The 22,954-nt window shown below is 31.4% G+C and overlaps 1 protein-coding gene and 1 long non-coding RNA gene across 4 annotated transcripts; one reads left to right on the plus strand and one right to left on the minus strand.

Moving 5' to 3' along the window:
• Positions 1 to 2,993: 2,993 nt before the first annotated feature.
• On the plus strand, positions 2,994 to 4,597 carry LOC114261947 (uncharacterized). Its single transcript, XR_003629176.2, has 2 exons — positions 2,994 to 3,287; positions 3,360 to 4,597. It is a non-coding gene; the product is annotated as an uncharacterized LOC114261947 (long non-coding RNA).
• On the minus strand, positions 3,853 to 16,889 carry LOC114270327 (putative protein phosphatase 2C 12). Of its 3 annotated transcripts, none has more exons than XM_028211794.2 (10): positions 16,645 to 16,889; positions 16,056 to 16,331; positions 14,542 to 14,713; positions 13,471 to 13,624; positions 13,327 to 13,390; positions 11,483 to 11,590; positions 8,481 to 8,606; positions 4,998 to 5,236; positions 4,647 to 4,849; positions 3,853 to 4,555 (listed from the first exon to the last, which is right to left on the minus strand). In XM_028211794.2, exons 2-10 carry the CDS (start codon positions 16,251 to 16,253, stop codon positions 4,527 to 4,529), a joined length of 1,293 nt encoding a protein of 430 aa, XP_028067595.2. In that variant the 5' UTR covers positions 16,254 to 16,331; positions 16,645 to 16,889; the 3' UTR covers positions 3,853 to 4,526. The 3 variants fall into 3 exon arrangements, with proteins under 3 accessions (XP_028067595.2, XP_028067594.2, XP_082778185.1); XM_028211793.2 differs by having other exon boundaries at positions 16,471 to 16,806; XM_082922059.1 differs by having other exon boundaries at positions 16,056 to 16,263; positions 16,645 to 16,802.
• Between the last annotated feature and the right edge of the window lie 6,065 nt (positions 16,890 to 22,954).

Below are 22,954 nucleotides of genomic sequence, written 5' to 3' on the forward strand. Positions count from 1 at the left end.
CTTAAATGCCCCTCACAATTTCAAATTATTACAAGTGTGCCATGTATATAAACCAAACACACTCATTTCTGTCTCTCACACGAACCAGAAAGGCGATTTCTGGCGAAGAGAAGTGATTTTCGATGAACCAGAGCTCTCTCTCTCTCTCTCTCTCTCTCTCTCTCTCCGTTCGCGATCTCTGACGTCGCGAGATAACCTGACGGTGACAATCGTGTGACAAAACCCTAGTTCGCTCTCTCTCTCTTCACAATCGACAGCGTGACAAACCCTAGTTCTCTCTCCCTCTTCACAATTGACACCGTGACAAAACCCTAGCTCTCTCTCTTCGTGATTGCGGCTAGGGTTTTGCAAGGGGTTGCTAGCGATGAGATGATGATGATGAGGAGGAGGAGGAGAATGAGAAGAAGGGGCTGCCGACTGTGGATGAGGAGGAGGCTGTCGGCGATGGGTGAGAAGGGATTGCCGACGATGGGTTAGAAAATGAATTAATTGGTATTATTGTAATGAATTAATAAATTAAAAAAATTAATTTTATATTATTAATTGGTATTGTAATGAAAAAATATCACAATTAATAATAATAATAATAATAATAATAATAATAATAATAATAATAATAATAATAATAAAGAAAATAAATACATAAATAAATAATTAAAATGAATATAAAAATAATAATATGTAATGAAATCACAACATTAATATAAATTAGAACATGAATATTAATTGGTATTAATTTTAATGAATTAATAAATTAAAAAAAATTAACAGCAAAAAGAAGACAAGAAAAAAGAAAAGAAAGAAGAGAAAAGAAAATAAGGAGAAAAAGAAAATAAAATAAACTAAAATGAAAAAAAAGTAAAAAAAGTATTATAAATGAAATCACAAGTCTTATAAGGATAAAAAAGACATTTACACAGTAAAAAGCTATTTTATAGCTTATTCAACTAAACATTACTTTGCTGATTAAATTTATATTACCACAGTTACACCAAACAAGTTAACAGCTTATATATATATATATATATATAAAGTCATAAGTTATAATTTGCTAAGTTATAATCTATAATTATTTTTTCACAGTTACACCAAACGGGGCCAATATCATAGTTTTAATTGTTGAAAGTGTTGCATCCTTTCTTTCACAGAAAGAATTTTTAAAAATTCTTTCAACACAATTCTTAAAAAGGATATATATCATATATACTTTATTACTTATTTTTTTTAATTTGTATTATGTTATGAATTTTTGTAACATGTAATTTTATGATAAACAATGATATTTGAAATTCAAAAAAAAAAATATGTATAACACTACTATGAAATTATGTAATTTTATTTTTAAATTACAAATCATCATAATTCTATTAAAAAATTACATGGCAAAATAACATACCTATGGATTCCTAATTTTAGAGTAAATTGAGGAGAAGAAAAAAAAAATTAAATTTTGGCGACAGAGTACACGATTTCCTACCTTTCCTAGCAACAATATCTTCCATCCAATCATACTACTGTTTAATGATGTAGTCATTAGATATATAAGCGTGTGATCACCTCCGATTATTACATGAGAAATACTATGTCTTCTGTTATTAAAAAAAATGATAATTTTTACATTATATGATTTTTTTTTTTTTTTCTCTCCATAATTCATAAACAAGATTGCTAGAAGAAAACAATCACATCTCAGGACACAGTGGTCATGCTATTCCTTGAACAGATTTAGAAAGATATTTGTAATGTTAATGTTAGGGTTAGGCTTGTTTCATGTTCAGTATAAGAGAATTTAAGGGGTCGTGGAGACTACAACATTCCGTTTTGATGATTTGAGTCGTTTACTTTTTAAAACTCATTAAGTAGAATATTCATCCAAAAAATCTAAATGATCGGACATCGACGCTTGTACATGGTTGCGTTAAATTTGTATTGCAAAAAATGAATGATTATTTTTTAAATTATATTTGTTGTCCATTTTTTTAAAATAAATATGATTCAAATATATAACTACTAATATCTAATTATCTTTATTTTTTGTATAAATATTCTAGTTAACGAATTCAAAAAACATAAATGGTTCTTATCACCAGAATCAATTCTAAAATGCGTCTATTAAATTCAAACACTCTCTCAAATTAAGACGACAATTTAAAAAAAGTCAAACCCTTAATATGTACTTAGGAATCCAAAATGATTATTTGTTATGGAAAGAGTTGAAGGTCCCATGCACGTACAGTGATTTGATTACATACAGAGACATTTAATTGTGTTTTGATTTGGATTGCAGAAAAAAGTGAGGAAAAAAAATTATTTTCTTTTTTCTTTTTTCTTTTGGTGTGTGTAGCAAATTTCATTTTATTTTATGGTTTAATTTATATGCAATATATCTTGTCATTTGAAATAAGCACATAATTCATACAGTCTACGAATTACAATGAACCGTCAAGCTTTTTGTTCAAGTGACAAAAACAATTAGAAACGAACTGCATATGAAATAAGCATGGAGGTCAAAGTGAATTTTGCTTTCTAAAAAATGACAAAAAATGTTTATGATTAGCATAATGAAATTACTTATGTATTTTAATTTATTTTCAGATAAAATAAAAATTATGTGCACATGAGCTCACCGCCAGTGGGCGAAAGTAAAATTTGCCCCTTTTATTCTACCACAAATCACTCCATCCAAACACAATCTAATTATGACTTTGGAAGTCATTGTTTGGTCTCTTGTTTACCGTTAAGTATAATGAAGGAGGAGAAGAAAAGAATGTCTGTGAAGGTAGGTCACATGCATGCATGATCAGGGTATAACATATTGCAACCGTCTGATCTAAGTTGGATGGCGATGATTGAACAAGGGTTAACAGTTAGGTAAGGAGATGTATGTGTGGGTGGGTCCAGACACACGTGTACATTGTGGTCCTCAATAGTACAAATCCAGCATAGAGGAATTTTGTTTGCTTAGTTAAGGTCAAAATCTCAATCATGGAGGCATTATTTGGGTGGACAACGGACAGACTCATCTTCTCCACTCAAATAAATCATAATATTTTGTGTATCTAAAGATAAGGAAGAGAGAGAGAGAGAGAGAGAGAGAGAGAGAGAAGCAAGCAACCATTACATAAAACAAAGACTTCACAGTCATCCAGCAAAGATACCTTTGGGTGGAGAAAACTTTTTCATTTTCTGCTTTTGCCACTACACCCATCGGCCACTCAAAATCTTATTCTTTCTCCAAAAGACAGAAGAAGAGTCGTGGGAAGAAAAAAAGCACACATGCAAACATGGTATGAGACAAAAACTTTACAATCTCCCTCTTTTTTTTGTGGGTCAAGTGAATTTCCTATTCTATTTTCCAGTTTTTTGGGTTCAACTCAGAAACAAATAACACTGAATTTGAGCTAAACAATGAAAATGGAGCTTTGGAATCAATCCATCTTGGAAAAGGCAACAGCAGATATCAACTCTATGTTTCAGTATTCAAGGTACCCTTACCAACACTTCCATTTTTCTAAGAAATTAATCACATAATATCTACATATACAGAATTAAATCATAAATATACAAAACTAAATCATAAAAAAAATAATTTAAATATACACATCAATACGATGACACCCACCCCTAGTGAAAATGACAAAGATATCAATGAAGGCGAGCCCATTGTTGAGACAAGTGCATTTTTGATGTTTTTATGACTTGATTCTATCTATGTAAACTTAATCTAATTAGCAGCATAGACAAGAATAAGAAATATGAGAAACCAATCTCATGACAAACCATGCCAAAACTTGATGAGATCAAAACCTTACACAGCTACATTGAAGAAACTTACATATATTAAGATGGTTATTTTCTAAATTTTTGAAACTGCGGTTTTTTCATTCATCAATTTTGAATTACAATGCAAACAAAAATAATAATAATTTTGAATTACAGTGGTGGAAACTACAGAAACATCAGTCTGCTTCTTTTCTGAAGGTTTTGCCTAGGAACGAATTAATGTTTACATGAACAAGTTCAATATCAGAATGATCACAGAAGTTTCTCCTATGCAATGAATCCTAATAGTACACATTCAACTTCCTATAAAAGGATATTATACTGTAGAGTGAAGACTGATCTCACTTGATGTTAGCTCTAGGAAAGGGACGTACCTGTAAACAGTTGAACATATTCAGGAGGAGGAGATGATTCTCTCAGTCGTGTAACCCAGTCAAGAGTGTATCAACATCTCATATGAATCTTCCAAAGGTGGTAGGCAGGCATGAAAAACCTCCCCGAGTCAGAAACTATTTTTCAATAACACTACATCAACCTGAATCTTTGATCTTCTGACTGGGAGCAAGGAAACATTAGGAAAAAATCCCGAATGGGTCCCAACTAAAATGTCAAAATGGATTGAAATGCTCAAACCGCTCAATCAGAGACATGAGTGGAATTATATGGTGAGAAGTTCTGCCTTCCCATTTGTGATCATTCCAGGAACAATAGTTAGTGCTTAATTAATGCTTGAGAAAGGTTGACTAGTCACTTCCGCTACTATACCTTCCAGCTGTAAACACCAGAACATGAAAAACACAAAAATAAAAACAAAGCTTCGTGACAAGAGGTTTTCACAGAATAATATGATTGAGCTGACATACCTCCAGAAGGTCTCTTCCCTTCCATGGCTTCTTTCTTCTCTTGGCAACTTACGCAAAGGAAAGGGCCATCCCAAGGCCGCACTTTTCCCGAATTTGAAACACCGGCATATATTGAAATACCCTCTCCAGGTTTCATCTCTACTTGACAAACTGCACACATGAACAACTTGAACACATTGCAGATTGGGTATTTTGTGTCCAACCTGCATCCAAATATGCACCTCATTTTATTAAAAAAAAATGGTATTTATTATCAATAAAACAACGCGACCAACACAATGAACACATTCCATGATTCTAGAAATGGAAGTTTTAAATTCAGCTAACAATATTGACTTGCTCTGTACAAACCTTTCTGAAAGCATTGCAGATCCATCCTCAAATATTTCTTCTACCACATCTGGCTCACAATATTCTTTATCAATTTGAGAAGATGACTCGGAGGATTTCTTACGAAACATGGACATAAAAACTCCTTTGCCGCCCTGCTTCTTTGGAGGTGGCAAAGGGACATTTGGCTTCTCTGGAAGTCGTACATCAATCACAATACAAGTTGTATCATCTCGAAGTCCTTTCATTCCTACAGCATCCTGCAAAATGGAGCAGAAGGGTGTAACTGGATATTTGAATAAGCAACAGACAATTGAAAATCATTAATAATAAATAAATAAATAACCAAACCAAACCAAACCAAACCAAGCCAAGCCTTAAGTCCCATCAAATGGGGTCGGCTGCATAAATTCTTTTTCTCCACGCGGCCCTATCAAAGGCCATTTCGTTAGTTAAATTAAGTAAATTCATATCTTTATTTACAACGCTAACCAACGTTAATCTAGACCTACCCGGTCCCCAAACACTTCCATCTACCGTTACAGTATCGCATCTCTTCATTACTACCTCTGTTGGTCTCCGTTGAATATGACCAAACCATCTCAATTGATTCTCTCTCAGCTTATCTTCTATCGGTGCTACTCCTACCCATTCCCGAATACACTCATTCCTAATTCTGTCTTATCTAGTCTTGCCACACATCCACCTTAACATTCTCATCTCAGCCACGCTCATCTTATCTACATGTTTCTTCGTTGCCCAACACTCCGTCCCATATAACATCGCTATAGAACTTACCTTTAAGTCTAGTGGGTATTCGTTTATCACACAGTACCCCAGACGCACTTCTCCACTTGCACCATCCCGCCTTAATCCTATAGGCCACATCCGCATCAATCTCCCCTACTGTTGTGATAATCGATCCTAAATAACGAAAATGTTCACTCTTAGACAGTTTTTGATTCTCGATCTTCACTTCTCCTCTGCTTTCATTGTTACTGTTACTAAATTTACACTCCATGTACTCTGTCTTAGTTCTGCTTATCCGCAATCCTTTAGATTCAAGAGCTTTTCTCCAAACCTCCAACTTTGTATTGACTCTTTCTCTAGCACTATATCATCTACAAAAAGCATACGCCATGGCACGTCATCCTGAATATTTCTCGTCAACTCATCCATAACTAAAGCAAAAAGATAAGGATTTAAGGTAAATCCCTTGGTGTAGCCCTACAGTGATAGGAAATTCATTTGTCTCTCCAGCATACGATCTAAATGTCCCTAATCACATCAATCTAACCTTTTGTCACCCCTTTCTTCGCTAACACCCACCATATTATATCCCAGAGCACTTTATCATATGCTTTCTCAAGGTTAATAAACACCATATGAATGTCTCTCTTTTTTTCTCTATACTTTTCTATTACTCTCCTCAAAAAATAGATCGCTTCCATTGTTGACTTGCCAGGCATAAACCCAAATTGATTCTGTGACACCTCTGTTATATCTTGTAATCGGCGTTCTATTACCCTCTCCCACACTTTCATTATATGACACATTAGTTTGATTCCTCTATAGTTGTTGCAATTCTGTACATCTCCTTTATTCTTATAGATTGGCACTAAAATACTCTTCCTCCACTCATTTGGCATGTTCCTAGTCAATAAAATTTTGCTAAACAACCTAGTCAACCAAGCAACCCTTTTTTTTCCCAAACACTTTCAAGCTTCAATAGGGATATCATCTGATCCTAAAACCTTATTTGATTTCATCTTCTTAAGTACTATCTCCACTTCAAAGCTCTTAATCTTGCGATAAAACCTATAGTCTTGGTTTATCATATTACTGGCTATTTCTTCCCCTATTGCCGTAACTCCATGTTTCTCATTTAATAGTTTCTCAAAATAGTTCTTCCATCTTTCCTTAATCTCTTCATCCCTCACCAATACCTTAGAATCCTCACTCTTGATGCACTTAACTTAATTAAAATCTCTTGTTTTTCTCTCCCGTATCTTAGCAAGTTTGTATACCCTCTTCTCTCCCTCCTTACTATCTAGTCTAGTGTATAGGTCATCATAAGCTTTCAACTTAGCCTCTCTCACTACTTTCTTCATCTCCTTATTAACCAATTTATAACTCTTAAGATTTTCCTCAGTTCTATGCTTTTGTCACTTTTTAAAGCACTCTTTTTTTGCCTTAACTACCGCTTGAATCTCTTCCCTCCACCACCAAGTTTTCCTAGAACTGGGTCCCGTTCCTTTCGACTCTCACTTCCCTTGAGATTCTTCTCATACAATTGGCCATCGAGTTTCACATAGTGTTAGCATCATCTTCCAAGTCCCAAGTAACTTCCTTATCCATTTTATTCTTAAATATTTCTAATTTATCTCCTTTTAGGTCCCACCATCTCTTCCTACGACGCCCACCATCCTTCCTAGCTTGGTATTGCCCTTTAAAATATAAATCTAGTACCAAAATCCTATGTTGAGAGGTTAGGCTCTCTCTAAGAATCACCTTACAATTATTGCATTTTAGGCAGTCCACTTTTCTCACTAAGAAGTAATCTATTTGGCTCTTAACTGACCCACTCTTAAAGGTTATCAAATGCTCCTCCCTCTTCTTATACATAGTATTGGCCACCACCAGATCAGAAGCCAACGCAAAATCTAAGATACTCTCTCTAGCTTCATTTTCTATCACCAAAACCGTATCCACCATGCACTCTTTCATAGCCTAGTTTATCTATGTCTACATGGCCATTAAAATCTCCACCTATAATCAGGTTCTTCCCTACGGGTATCTCCTGTAAGATCTCATCCATTTGCTCCCAAAAATCCCTCTTAGTCTGATCATCTAATCCTACTTGAGAGGCGTATGCACTAATAGGCCCCGTTTGTTTGGGGTTATAGGGAGCGGATTGGGATTGATAGTGAGGTGGGACTACTATATGGGGTGTTTGTTTTGAGAGATGGGGAGAGGACTCCTAATCCCTTGGTATTAGTAAAGGCCTTGGAAGGGGGATTGGGATGGAGGAAGTAAAGATGGTATTAGAAAAATAGTGAGGGAATTATAAATTTTTTTATTTTTTTTATTTTTTATATATTGAGAATTTTTTTTAAATATTAATGTTTAATTTTTTATATTTTTTATTTGTTTTATTATTTTATATAAAAATAATTTAACAATTCCTACACTAACAACTATCATCAAAACAAACACAATTTACTTAATCCCCTCACTATCAATCCTCTCACTAACAATTCCCTCACTATTAATCCCCTCCATTCTGCCTCTAAAAACAAACGGGCCCCTCACTATGAATCCCCTCCATTCTACCTCTGAAAACAAATGGGGCCATAACGTTCACTATATTCCCTCCAATAACTAGTTTAACTAACATAATTCTATCCCCTTCCCTAATGACTGCCACTACATTCTCCACAAGACCCTTGGGAAAAATAAATAAATAAAGAGTAAACAAATAAAAACTTCAAGTTGTTAGCATACTTTAACAATCTGTGAAGCTGCTGCATCTGGTTGCACCCCACGACAACAATCAAATGCTGTCTCCGCAGATAATGCATCCCAAACACCATCGCTTGAGATAATAAGCCTGCCACCAGCAGTTGATAGCTGCAGAAATATCATTAGAAAATTTAATAAAAAGATTTCTAAGATGAAACTTCACATGATTTACTATAGTTAAATTCAAGCTAATACAATAATTACTAATAATCAGAAGTCATACATATTAAGTTACTAATTTTCCCAAAAGCTTAAGCTGTTAGGACATGCCACAAATAATTATATCTTGATATTATATTATCTAGGAATATATCATAATATTACATAGTTATATATGTGCATAATTTATACAAAATTAAACAATTACTTTATACCAAATGAATCTTGTATCTAATTCTCTTACATAATTTATTAGACTACTAGACCATATTAGTTAAAAATCAGACAACTTAACAAACATATACCTTATCCTCCTAAGCAATCTGCTAATACATTTACGTATCTTTTTTATTTTTCATTTAAGTTTATGTGAAACTTCTATAGGATTATTCTTAATAATTGTATGTTTTTTAAGGATATAAGACATTTGGGTCAAATTCTCAAACTTCAAAAATTGTGTTTAGCAAATGTCCAAGAAGTGTTGGTTTTTGTTTTTTTTTTTTGCTGTTATTTTTGACCAAGAAGTGATGGACACGTCACAAAATGAATCTCGGACATGTCCGAAGTTATGATTTTTTTTATTTTAAATTTTGGACACGTAAAAAAGAGTATAGGACACATGTCCAAGCATGTCCAAGGAGTGTTGGTGTCTGACATGGATATGTCAATTTCTTAGAAATGTCTGTGCTTCTTAGATATTGGGCATACCTAAATTTCTTACCCACTAGATACAAGACAGTTGAGACCCAGCGGTGAATTAAATTAATATATTTAATTTTATGTTGCTTCAAAGCCAAGCTAAAAGAAATACTCAAAGGCACTAGCAGGTTGTTCAAGTTCTAAATGTTCCGAAAAAATTCCTCAAGAAACAAAGATCTGGAGTAGCTATCAGTGGTTATTCTTCATCGCCACGTTTCCAACTGTGGTTTTCACCTTCTGTTTCCAACTGCTCATGATAGACAATTAATAACACCAAACTGAAAGAGATAATGGATAATTATTTTGAGACTTTACGTCAACCATTCAAATTTCACTCATGTTCATTATAGATTCTAGAAGTCAAATTTTAAATATAAATCCAAGTCAAATCAATCCAGAATCGATGGTCCTAGGGAATGGCAGTTCTCTCACAATTTTGTAATTTTTGTCCCATAATTAGCATGACATTTAACAACTATCAAACACTCCTTTTTTTAGCTAATTACTAGAAATCGTGATTGGAAAACTGAAAATAAATTTAATGAGTAACAAGATATATCCTCATTAGATGACTTTAAAAAAGGATAAAACTTTTTCTAGACCAGAAGCCTTTGCTTGGGAAGGTATCCTTTTTTGAGCTTGACTTCCCACACAACAATTATTTTAATACTTTTTTTATCAGCCCAACCACTCACCAAACATATGTAAAAAGTCTTAGGTTGCGTTTGGTAGAGCTTTCTAACTATGATTTGAGAATAAGAGTTGTATTTTGAATTTGTAAGTTTTAAAATTATGATTTGAGTGTGGAAAATTTGTTTGGTGAAAGAGTTTTGAAATGAGTTTTGAATTGAGTGGGAAATTTTTGATGTGACATATGATATTTGATACAAAAATTTACAATTCATAACCAAACATACAACTCAAAATTCTATTAAAACATATAAATTTTTTTTTAAAATTTGGAAATTACTTTTTTCGAATATATAAAAATTAACATACGTCAATTGCAAAAAATAAAAAAAATAATTGTACTGTTCTGGTCAACCAGCCTGACGACCGGTGAGACGTCCGGTAGGACATTCGGTGGGACGACTGGTTAGTCAAAATTTTCCCGTTTTCAACCGCGTTTTCAAAAGTGAACATGGAATTAAGTTTTGAAATTCGTAAACAAACGCCGTGTTCAAATTAAGCTCTGGAACGTTAGTTCTAGAGCCGTAACAAACACAGCCTTACATTCTTAAAAACCAATTTTTTAACAAATTGAAACAAGATGGAACTTGAGTTGAATCTAACAAGCAGAACTTCACCCATCAGAAGCTAATCATCATTCAGAATGTGGGATCAGCAACAAAAGCTTTCTTGCCAATTCAGTCCGTAACATGTAGCTCTTCAGAGAATGTCACATGCTCATGAAAATTTGTAAACTAATAGGACATCAACTTGGATTGTGCTGCTCAAGGTCCAAATATTTTAATGATAACTGAGAATATTTCACTAGGTTCCCTGCTACCAAGGAAATTAAATTCCAACCAAAAATGCCTTTACTGAAGTTTTTACCACTATAATCTTGTGTCTTGAGCATTTCCTTGACATATTATTATGATTATCAATATTTAAAGATTCAACAGAGATTTGTGTTAGGACACAACAAGAGGAATTCATCAATAATTAAAGCCCATCATACAAAACTGTGGTGAAATTATTTGAGTAAACTAAGGAGTATACAATTATGTATTCTTCTAGATATCACAATCTATATAATTGCAAGAAAATCAACCATTCCAAAAAATAAATAAATAAATTCAATCACAGTGATCATGATCAAGAAAGGTGAAGTACAACAAATTCTGTTGATAACCTTTGAATTTGAAAGATTAGCCACCTCCAAATTATTAAAAAAAATAATAATAAATACCCCAAGTTTAGTCCCTATTGGATGGAGGTCTGGGAGGGTAGATTGGATTCAAACCTATCGTTTGGCATTATTAGCACGAATGTAAATAGAAAAAGCTTTTTCCCATTTTATAACAATGGAAAATAAAAGAAACTTGAAATAGAAGCAGATAGAGAGAATTATGGCTAAACTACAAAAAAAATTGTGTAAATAAAAAAGATGAGAAACAAACCTTCACTTGTTTTACATAAGGAACAGGGACAATGTACTCGCCAACATCCAAATCTCCAATGGAACGTGAAAGGCACAAGCCACCAGGCCAACATCTTAGAGGACCGATCTAACATGAACATGCCAATACGTCAATTTTCAAAAAATGCAAGACAAGACAAGCTTGGAACACATTAATTTTTTTATATTTTTACAAATTTATTGTATGTCATACATATGAATAATTTATTCAAAGTTAATGAAAAATATACAATATAATACTAACTACATCAAGATATCATTCAAGCAACCATTACATTCTAAATAATACAAACAATTATATAATATTGTAATACACAGGATGTTTTCATCATATAAATGTTTCAAAACATATTTGGAGTGCATAAGTTGTGTTCTGAACTTAGTTGCAGGAATCATGCAACCAGGTGGCGACTCTGAGTAAGAATCGCGATTTCGCGTTTCCTAGAAAAAAACATGTAAGAATCGCGTTTCTGTGAAGAGAAAAACGCGATTCAGTCCAACATGGGATCGTAAAGGGGAGAGAGAGAGAGAGAGAGAAACCCGGTCTCGCTGTCGCCTTCTCCTTCGACATTGACGTCGACCTTCGACATCGCCTGGACCTTCTACATAGACTTCGCCTTCGATCTGCTCTCGCCTCGCGATCTGCTCACCTTCGCTCTCACCTTCGATCTTCTCGACATCGCCATCGCCATTGCCATCGCCTTCGATCTGCTCACCTTCTTCTTCTTCTTCTTCTTCTTTCTCTCTCTCTCTCTCTCTCTCTCTCTCTCTCGTCGATTTGTATTATGTCTCTCCCCCTCCCATTTTTAACATATAATAAATATAATAAATAATATAATTTGTTATATAATAATAAATCTAATTAAATCAAATATAATAAAAAAAATAAAATAAAATCTATAAAATAAATCATCCAATTTTTATCTTTTATTTATTTTAACATAGTTTATTATTCCTTATTTGTTATATTTTTTATTTATAATATATATCAATTAAAAATAAAAATAATTATATAAATAAATTAAAAATATTATCAATAAAAATAATACCTAAGATAAAAATAATAAATATATTTAAAAATAACTATTTAACTCACCTTTATATAATAAATATATTTTAAAAATAACTATTAAAAATATATATATATATTACCGCTCCCCGAGGCGCTCCCAACCTAAAAAACTTTTATCGGCTCACGTTTCCTCGCTCCCATCCCCGCTCCCGCTTCGTGCAACTTAGGTTCTGAACAATGCATAACATTGTTATTATGAACAAAGTCATCACATAGGACGTGTTCAAAGGGTTTAACAAGTGTCGCCGAAGTGTCCACAAAGTGCTAGTAAAGTGTCCAATATTATGAATTTGATTTTTTAATTAAGAGACGTCGTGTCGGACACCACACACTTCCTCTGCAGAAGTGTCCGTGCTTCTTAGTCCATAGACAATAAAGTAATAAGTACATATAAATAATAATGATCTATTACAGGGAACATAGCAAAACCATGTTTCTCATTAACTGAAGTCAAACATGTTTTTTCTCTACACTCATGGTCATCATTATATGGGAAGACATCACCTTTCCCAAATAAGTACAAATAATTGGAGAACAAAATTCATGTTAACTTGTACATTAAATATGTTTACTTAACAACATTCTGCTTTTCAGATCACATGATTTTTGGTCCACTATGTAGACATGCCAGTGTAATTAATGATTTGTGGTTCTACTTATCCATAATTTGAATACAGTTCATCAATATGGGCATTCAAGTTTGTGTACTATAAAATATTAAGTGTACAGCTAAAATGAACTAAAAGTTATACCTCTGTACCACCACCAGTATTAAGCCGACCAACCTCACCACCACTTGCAGTTATACGTTCTCTCCTGATGAAAGATTAAGAGGTAAAACCTATGTAAAACATGACTCTAACTTGTTGCTAAAGCAAAAAATATATATAACTTACTCTTCTACACTGCATTCAAGCCTATGATCTGCTGACAGATAATATATTTCACCATCAGCCGATTCAAGTACACAACGAGAATCACCAACAGATGCTACAGTTATGAACCATCCTTCAATAATCATAAAGGTGACGGTTGTTCCTGAAGTTTGTGCTGAAATGTCATCATATCGATGTGTAAATACCATATACATTTGAGAGAGAGAGAGATAGAGAGAGAGAAGAGGGCTCCTACGGAATTTCAATAAGCAATTACAATCTATGAAGCATGGGTACTTCAAAAAACAAGTTGTACCCGTACCGGGTACTTACCGGCGTATGGTACCTCGTATGGTACTTCTTCATACGTACCGGGTACACGAAACACGTACCTAAATTTTTTCTTCTTAATTTTTAGCGTATCCAGACGTACCTACTATATACTCAAGCCGTACCGTACTTCAGTTGAAATAATTTTTTCTTCTACTATAGAGATAAAACCCCTTTAACTAGACTTCTTTTTTATTTTTAGTTTTATACTTAGCATGTTTTTAAAATTAAACTATGGTTTGTAAAATATATTGACATTTAATTTTGATTTATACATTTACTTTTGGCATTAAATGTTAATTATAGGTTAAATCTTAACAAATTAAACCATTTAATTAATTTTACATTACTATAAATTAAAAATAAATATTTTTTTACAAGCGTACCAAGCCGTACCCGTACCCTACTTTTTTTGAATTTACCGTATCGACGTACCCGTATCGTACCAGTATCAGCACTCATACTCGTACCCGTGCTTCATAGATTACAATTATAAAGAAAACCAATGTTGTAAGAAAATAAAACAATTAACTAAAATAGACATATTTTTACAAAATGCTACTTCAAAAAAAAAAGAAGCTAACATGGATGTTGATGTATATGAAAGATGAACTCAAATGATAGTGGAAAAAAAAGTTTGGGAGGGAAGCTAAATAAAATGTCCTTTGCTTTCTACTTAAGCTACATGATGGCCTCTTGACCGTGACATGACCAGACCAGTAATGGAATGTTAATAAGACTTAACACAAATCCAAATCATACCTCTCTCTTGAAAATCTTTATCAGTTTTTACAAACCCCGCAACCAAAGCCCTTGGCAGTGCTGCAATCCATTCATCTCTGTTAAGGTCAGAAGGAATACAAGCCAAAACATTATTTAGGAGATTTTCCTTAGAGTATATGGCAGCCGCAGGCCCATTGTGTCCATCAAATAGCTGCAGAATAAGATTCAAACCAAAAAAAAATTTAATCTAACTATGACGAATTATGAAGTAATAGCGGCAACTAGAATCATTGATGAAGACAGCCCAAAGACACCAGTCTCCTGTGATTGCAAAAGTGGGTAACAATTCATTGGTATCCGTCAAATGAAATGCACAAGCAAAAGATAGCATCAATTCTAAATTCCTCGAGAACAGTAGAGAATATTAGTACACTTTTAACAAAAACATAAAGTGAACTGTGTTCTATGTCATTAGTACCAATTTAGTGGATCAATATAAACCTATTATACATGCATAAGATACACGGGTACTAATAAGCATACAATATTTAACAAAATTCGGTGCCATTAAAAACGTCCCTTTAAAAATATATTTCTTGTCCAAGCACAGGATGACAGAACTCATAAATTCCTATATGAAGTCTATTTAAGAATCAAGAATTTACTTGACAATTGACATCATCATGTAGAAAAATCGACTGCCTCAATATCTGCCTGAACAACACAGGGACAGAAAATTCTAGTTTACTTCTTCAATTACCAAGTCAAAGGAGTGGTTCCCTATAGGTCAAGAAAAAGAAAAAGAAAGAAAACGAGGAAGGGAGAGTATATAATAGTTGACCTCTTCTTAACAAAACAAAGTACTGCACATATATGTGTATATGGTAAGGACTAATTCCTATAGCATAGATGCCGACGAAGACTAACAAAAACACAAAGAAGAAGCTGAAAATCCCCAAGGATGGATGCAAGAGAGAGTTTTCAAGGACAATTATGGAAGGAGAACCCCTGTAAATAGATGTACAAGAAACACACAACAAGAATAAGAAAATAGATAGAAAAAAGTCAGTTAGCCTAGCCCAACCAATAAAACTCAATGTTTGACTTGTTTTGTTGAGTTAAGATAGTGGCAAAGAAATGGAAATGTCGACAGCTAGCAACAATGACCAAGCACAAATTGCACCTTTTTCCCTTTATCTTTGAACATTATAAATTTCTGCCATAGCTCACCAATCAGATCAAATTTTTTTAAAAAAAAGCATACAAACTGTAAACATGCATACCCCCAAAATTAACCCAACTAGTTAATATGAACAATTGTTCTTTCAAACACTAAAAATCAAAGCAATTGATTGTCCCCTGGCTTTATACAGGCTAAACCTGCAATATTGATACCATAAGCCTTCTTCCACCAAGGTATCATACTATACTAAAAAGCATTAAGGCACTAGAAGGAGATTTCATTGAGTTAATTCAGACAACCACAGACAAATTCTAAGCATAGATACAGGATAAAGCATAACCACATTGGTTTAAAAACACGAAAAACATACCGCGAAAACAGAATATGTAAAAACCTCATCTCCTACAACGCGTTGGCATTCGGTCTTGACAAATGTGAAGTCCTCCCCTTTCTTGCTTTGGCTAGCCTGACCATGACAAATCTCTGGATTCTCAATCTTCTCATTCGCTAATTCGCGCTTTAGCAACACCGAAAGCGGCACCGTCTGATGTTCACCCTTCGAGGACATTGTTCACCTCCTTCAAATCCAAACCAACCACTCTTTAATCCTCATTCCTCCATGCGATTTTTTTTTCAATTTCTAATCCTAAACCAAACACATCAAACAAAAACAAAATCAAACAAACAAACCTTCTCACCAAATTACATAACACAACAACAACATTGCTTGATTTGGAATCAAATTATGGGGATCTTCAAAGAAAAACAATCAATTTATCACATACATAATTAAAATCAATCTGGATCAATTGACGAAGACAATAATTTAGAGAACAGGTTGGTGAAAGTCAAGTCAATGCGGATAAAATGTTTTCACTTTATGCGAGAATCGGGAGAACAATGACCGAGAAAGAAGAACAAAAATGCGAGAAAAAAAAAAAAAAAACAAACAAACAAACCTTTATCATGAGAAGAATATGAATTGATAATTAGTTGCAGAAATCAAAAAAAAAATACGCAGATCGCGAAGTCGATGCAAAAATATCATCGAAGAGAAAGAAGGTAGAGAGAGAAAGAGTGAGGAGCGCAAATGAAGGTGTTCGTCTATTTTGTTTGTGTGCAATTTTTTTTTATTTTTGGGTTTGGGTGTTTTCCCATTGTCTTTGTCATGTCATGTGCTAGACATTGCCAAAACGCACCGTTCGTTGGGATTCGGCGTTCACTAGCCAAATCTGAGCTGGATTCAACGTGCGCCTTGGCCCTACACGCAGCTAACTTGCGCTTGTGGGCGCGCTTTGGCTGAAAAGTCCTCCACTTTTTTCCTTTTTTTTATTATTTTATTTATCCATTTTCTTTTTCTATGCAAAATTATTCTGTTCTGTTTTTTGCTACGCGAAATTGTCAGACCACTTTTCAATCGAATAGATCCCAGCACCAACTGTATGGCCCGTGTGGATTCGTTTTGAACCTATTGTGATTATTTAGGATTCGGCAGGAAGGTTTGGGTTGAATTGAGATTATTTTAGTTATAAAAAGATAAAATAAGTTAAAAAATTAATAAGATAAAATATTATATTTAAATTATAATTATTTTATTTTTTCTTTATAAAAATTTAAAAAAATCAAAAAATTTATCCAAAATGAGACTTTTTAATCCTAAGTTAAAAAAGTCGAAAAACCAAAATGCCAATTCACATTCCAAACGAAGACTTAGATATCTGAATTGTAATTAAAGATTGGTTAGGATGATTTGTTAATTTTTTTTATATTTTTTATGAAATAATGTGTAACGTAATAGAAAGGTGATAGGACCCAAAAAAAAAAAAAAAAAGTGATGTAACCAATAAGATAAAAATAAATATGCTAAAATAATACACGTCAAATAACTCCTTAATTGACATTTGTAACAATTAAGAGTGTGCGGAGTGATTTGATTTGATTGAGAATAAAATTAAAACAAAAAAGTTACCGTCCCAAACATAAGAGCCCGAAATTTTTTGGATGAGGTGTATGTGGTGGTAAAGATTAAATTAATGTAGTATGGATGTAAGTATGAAATGAATTTAAGTCACATATTGATGCTTCGGAATAAATTTGCAATAAATTTTTTTGAGATTGTAATATTATTGAAATTAAAATCAAATCGAATGACAGATTGATAAAATTATTATCGGTAATCAAATTGCCATTTAGGCAATTTTAACCCATTAATCAATTGAAGAATAACTTCAAATAATTATCATTTAGAAAATATATAACACTAGCATATACTATTTTTTAAATGTATAATACCAACTAATTTTATATCATATTCTTTTATATACATGACATTAATTTACACTAAATTCCACATTTTATATCTCTTTCATATTGGTTTTTATTTTAATATTTCATTAAAAATAAATATATATATATATATATATATATATACATGTATATTAACTATAGGGAGACGGGACGGTTTGGCGAATTATAAATTTCAAGCCGCAAATTAACTCAAACTGAAATTAACCGACGGAACAATATGAATTTGACTATTTTAGCAAATTAAGTTGTATTTTATAGGATAAGCTTCCCTTCATATTTTATGTCTCTATACTAGGGCTAAGCAAGAAATCCGTAAAATCTGTAATCCAATCCAGTTCAGTCCAATTCGATAGGTTTGGATTGGTTTTTTGAATCCGTGGCTCGGTTCTGGATTGAAGAATTAAAAATCCGTAGTCCACGGATTGGTTCTGGATTGAACCCCACAGTTCCGGATTGAAACCGATCCGGACCGTATACACAAATAGTCTATATTTTTATTATACATCATCTCCCATAGTATCTTCTCTTATTCTATATAAAATCTAAACTCAAACCTAAACCTCCTATAATATCTTCTTTTATTACTTTTATTTTTTAGTTTTTAGTTTTAATTTATAATGGTCTAAATACTTATGGTGAAACCAGTTTTTTTATGATTGTTTAAATTCTAGAACATTATGTCGCTATTATAGAAAAACATGTTGCTATTGTAGAACTAATATAGCGCTGTATTTATTTTTTTATAAAATTAAAGTGTTATATATATATATTTTTGTTATTTAATTATGTGAATCCGTGGTCCTAAACCGATCCAATCCGTGTTGAAATGGGTTGGTTCGGATTGGTTCCAAGATTTAAACGGATCGGATTGGTTCCGATTTTTCAGGAACCGTAAATAACGGATTGGTCCTAGTTTTATCTCAATCCGGTCCAATCCGGACCATGCTCACCCCTACTCTATACCCATCCACACTCCTCTTGTGGATTTCAATACAGACTTACCTTAATGATCTAAGCTGTCTATTTCATAAGCTTCATAAAAAAGTTATTTATACAAAAAATTAAATTTATTGGACAACTATAAACACAGAAATGAATTACATTGTTTTTTTTATAAAATGAATCGTTTAAGTTTACAATCTTATTTGCTACTCATTTTATAAAACAAATTATGATTTATTTTTATATTTATAGATATCTGATAAAATTTATTTTTTGTATAGATAATTTTTATTACGGAACCTATAAAGCAAATGGTTTAAATTACCAATGTGAATATGAATTTAAGCCCGTAAAAAGAATATGAATAAATATGAAGAAATGTAAATAATATGAATAAATACGGAGAAATGTAAATGTGAAGGGAAAGTAACCCGTAATAACAACCATTTCATAATATAATGTTGAACAAGTCACCAGCAACATAGATAGTTAGAAAAATAAATAATAAAATTTATGTTATTATTGTTTATTTATTGAAAATATCATATTATAGTTTAACACTGTTTAGGAGTTGTTTGGCAATAGTTTTTTGGTTAAAAAAATATAAAAGATAAAATAGACTAAGATCTTGTTTGGAGAGTAATTATTTTAGTCAAATAATCAAAAAGTTCTTATAAATTATCACATTACTCTTTTTTCTTTTCTACACATATTTTCAGAAAAAGCTAAAAAGTTATTAAAATAGTTTGTTCATAAATAAGGCCTGAATAAGTCAATAAGATAAAATATCACATCTAAATTATAATCATTTTACTTTTTTCTTACAAAAATTTAAAAAATCAAAAAAAATAAAACTAAATAAATTTTTAATCCCAAACTAAAATAGATAAAAAAAAATTAAAAAACTAACTAAAAAAAAGCCAATTATCAAGGAAATGAGGTCACTGATGTGTTAAAGGCACGTCAGTGTCAGTGACTATTGTGCCTCAATTTGAGGTGTATTATAGGTTTATTTTTATGATTCAAATCGTTATTTTGTAGGGTTTATTAAGTATTTCATGCCTAAAAAAAATTATATTAATCGGATATCAATTATTATATGATCGATAACCAAAAAAATAAAAAAATAAGTTTTTCTTTTGAGAAATAGTATAAAAATATACAATTCGATCATATAGTTATTGATATCCCATTAATATGATTTTTAATAGACATGAAGTACTCAATAAACCTTATAAAATAAACAATTTAAATCATAAAAATAAGTATATAATACATCTCAAATTAAGACATAATAATTATTGTTGTACTTTTAACACATAAATGACCCATCTCCAATTATCAAACGGTAACTTAATTAATTTTTGTTCAAGTAAAATTAGAAGAATAAGTCGTGACAAAGATTGGAGGGTGAGATGTCACCGTTTAGTAGATTTCAATGCCATTATGTCACCCACGTCTCGCTTACCTGCTTTACTACAAACATTTTTGAGACTTTGACTCCACACAAGTATTAATCATCTTACTTGTTTTCATTTTTTTAAAAAATACTTTTTAAAAGATTTTATTTTTTTATTTTTTGTGTTTTTTTGTTTTTATTAAATTTTTTAAATATTTTAAATAATTTTTATACTTTTTAGACACACCTAACATAAATACACCTAAAAAGTAAAAAAATTGTAAAAAAAATCTTTTAAAAATTCACTAAATACTAAAAATATAAAAAAAATACAATAATTCAATACATTTTTTATATTTTTATGTATTTATTAATTTTTTAAAATATTTTTTCACAAATTTTTTACTTTTTAGATATGCATCTAAAAAAGTAAAAAAAAAAATGTTTAAAATTTAAAAAATATTCACTAAAAACAAAAAAATACGAAAACCAAAAAAATCAATTTTTTAAAAATTTAATCCAAAAAACTTAAACCAAACACACTGAATTATTTTCGCACTTTAATATTAGAATTTTAAATAGAATTCTAATGAGGGAAAAGAGAGGGAGTAGAGAGAGATTGAAAGAGAAGTGCGGGTTATTTTAAAACTTTCAAACATTATTTTTATTTTTAACAAAAAAAATTGAGCTAATTGAAGCTGAATTTTTATTATACATGTTAAAAGATTACATGGCCATATATTATTATTATTTTTTATTTTCAAATTTATATAATTATTAAAAAATTTACTATTAATTGAACCTACCGTCAACATAAAATTTATAAAAAAACAGAATAATTATTCAAATTGGCAAGAGCCAATCACCGAAGTTAATTGCCACTATATTTCTTGAGCAATAAATAAATTATAGCCAATCATTAAATTATATTTCTTGACCAATCAATATAAATTCATTAAATTATTTTCAGGTTATTTTATGACGTTGGTTAAAAACTAATTTTTAATTTTTTTAGTTATTTTTGAAAAAATGTGTAAAATCTTAAATAAGTTAAAAATCAAAAAATAAATTTTTACTATCTTTTCAGAAAAAGGCTAAGTAATATAATGGGTAAATTAAAAATACACTCATAATGTTTGCTTAAAGTACATATTGCTCCTTATAATTTAAAAAATTACAAATATTTTCTTGTTAAAATTTTTTATTTAACAGAATTAATTAAAAAAAGAAATTCATAATAACTCTCCTATACAATAATAAAATTACTTATATTATTAATTGAAACATATCTATAACATCATTAAAAAATTATTAATTGACTTGATAATTTATTAATAAAAGGAACGATTTGTTATAAAATTAGAAACCTCAAAAATAAAATATAATTTTCAAAACCAAGATGAACAATTTATATTTTAATCAAATTTCAAGAAGTGTATTTATAATTTATCCTTATATAATTTGCAAATGTAGCAAAGTTGGTGGCCCACATGTATCGCACCGATTTTTTTTTTTTTGAAAAGGTTCAGCATGTCTCGTATCAAGGTCAAGATTGAATTCACCCAGTCTAATTTATGGGTTTATTTTAAAGTTTCGTTTTGATAATTTAAACCGTTTAATGTGTAAAACTTGTCGATTACTATATTTCAATAAAAATTATTTTGATCGGATATCGAAAGTTATTTGATCGGATCATATTTGTATTTAAAAAAATGAACGGTGAAAAATAAACAATTGACAGAATTCTTATCCGATCAAATAACTATCGATATCCGATCAATATGATTTTTTTACACGGATATAGTATTCGACGAGTTTTATATATTGCGGTTCGAATTATCAAAATGGGGTCCAAAACTAGACCCATGAGCCGGACTGGACATGTCCAGTCTGAAGACCCTTTTGAGAAGCCTATTGTCCAGAAACCATGAAATAATTTTCTTCCTCTTCTGGTCTGGGCTCCCAAGTCTTTCCGACAGGCTTTGACCTCCAAGTGGAGGACACGGGGCGACCCGACGATCACTTCCGTAATCCTAGCCGCGAATTGAGCCACGTGCTCATCAACTTCATCATGGAAAAAATTATAACAAAAAAATGGCTCAAATATATAAAACTCACAAAAGTTTTTAAAAAAATTAAATCGATAGTTTATTTATATTTTCTTCATCTTTTCTTTTTCTTTTCTAACCCAAATATATAATCTAAACACAATTTAAAATATAAAAAGATTAAAACTCATAACCTAAATATCTTAATTTTATTCACAATGACTTCACAAGTTATATATTACTTTTTAGGGCAAATTATAAATACCTCTCTCGAGGTTTAATTAAATTACAAATATTCCTCTCAGATTTCAAAAATTACATTCCGCCCCCTAAGGTTTGTATTTTTATAACAATTTGTCCCTTAAAGTTTATATTTCATAACAAATTACCCCCTGATTTGTTATGCAAATATAACATTTAAGGAGAAATTTGTAATTTCTCAAATCTCAGGAAAATATCTTTATTTTAGTCAAATCTCGAGAGGGGTATATGTACTTTGCCCTAATTTGTAATTTGCCATAAACTCAATTTTATATTTAAATATATTTTGAGATTTAAATTGTGAATCTCTAT

Source organism: Camellia sinensis, chromosome 3, assembly GCF_055761805.1.
Source record: "Camellia sinensis isolate YWXY chromosome 3, ASM5576180v1, whole genome shotgun sequence".
Taxonomy (NCBI): Eukaryota; Viridiplantae; Streptophyta; class Magnoliopsida; order Ericales; family Theaceae; genus Camellia; species Camellia sinensis.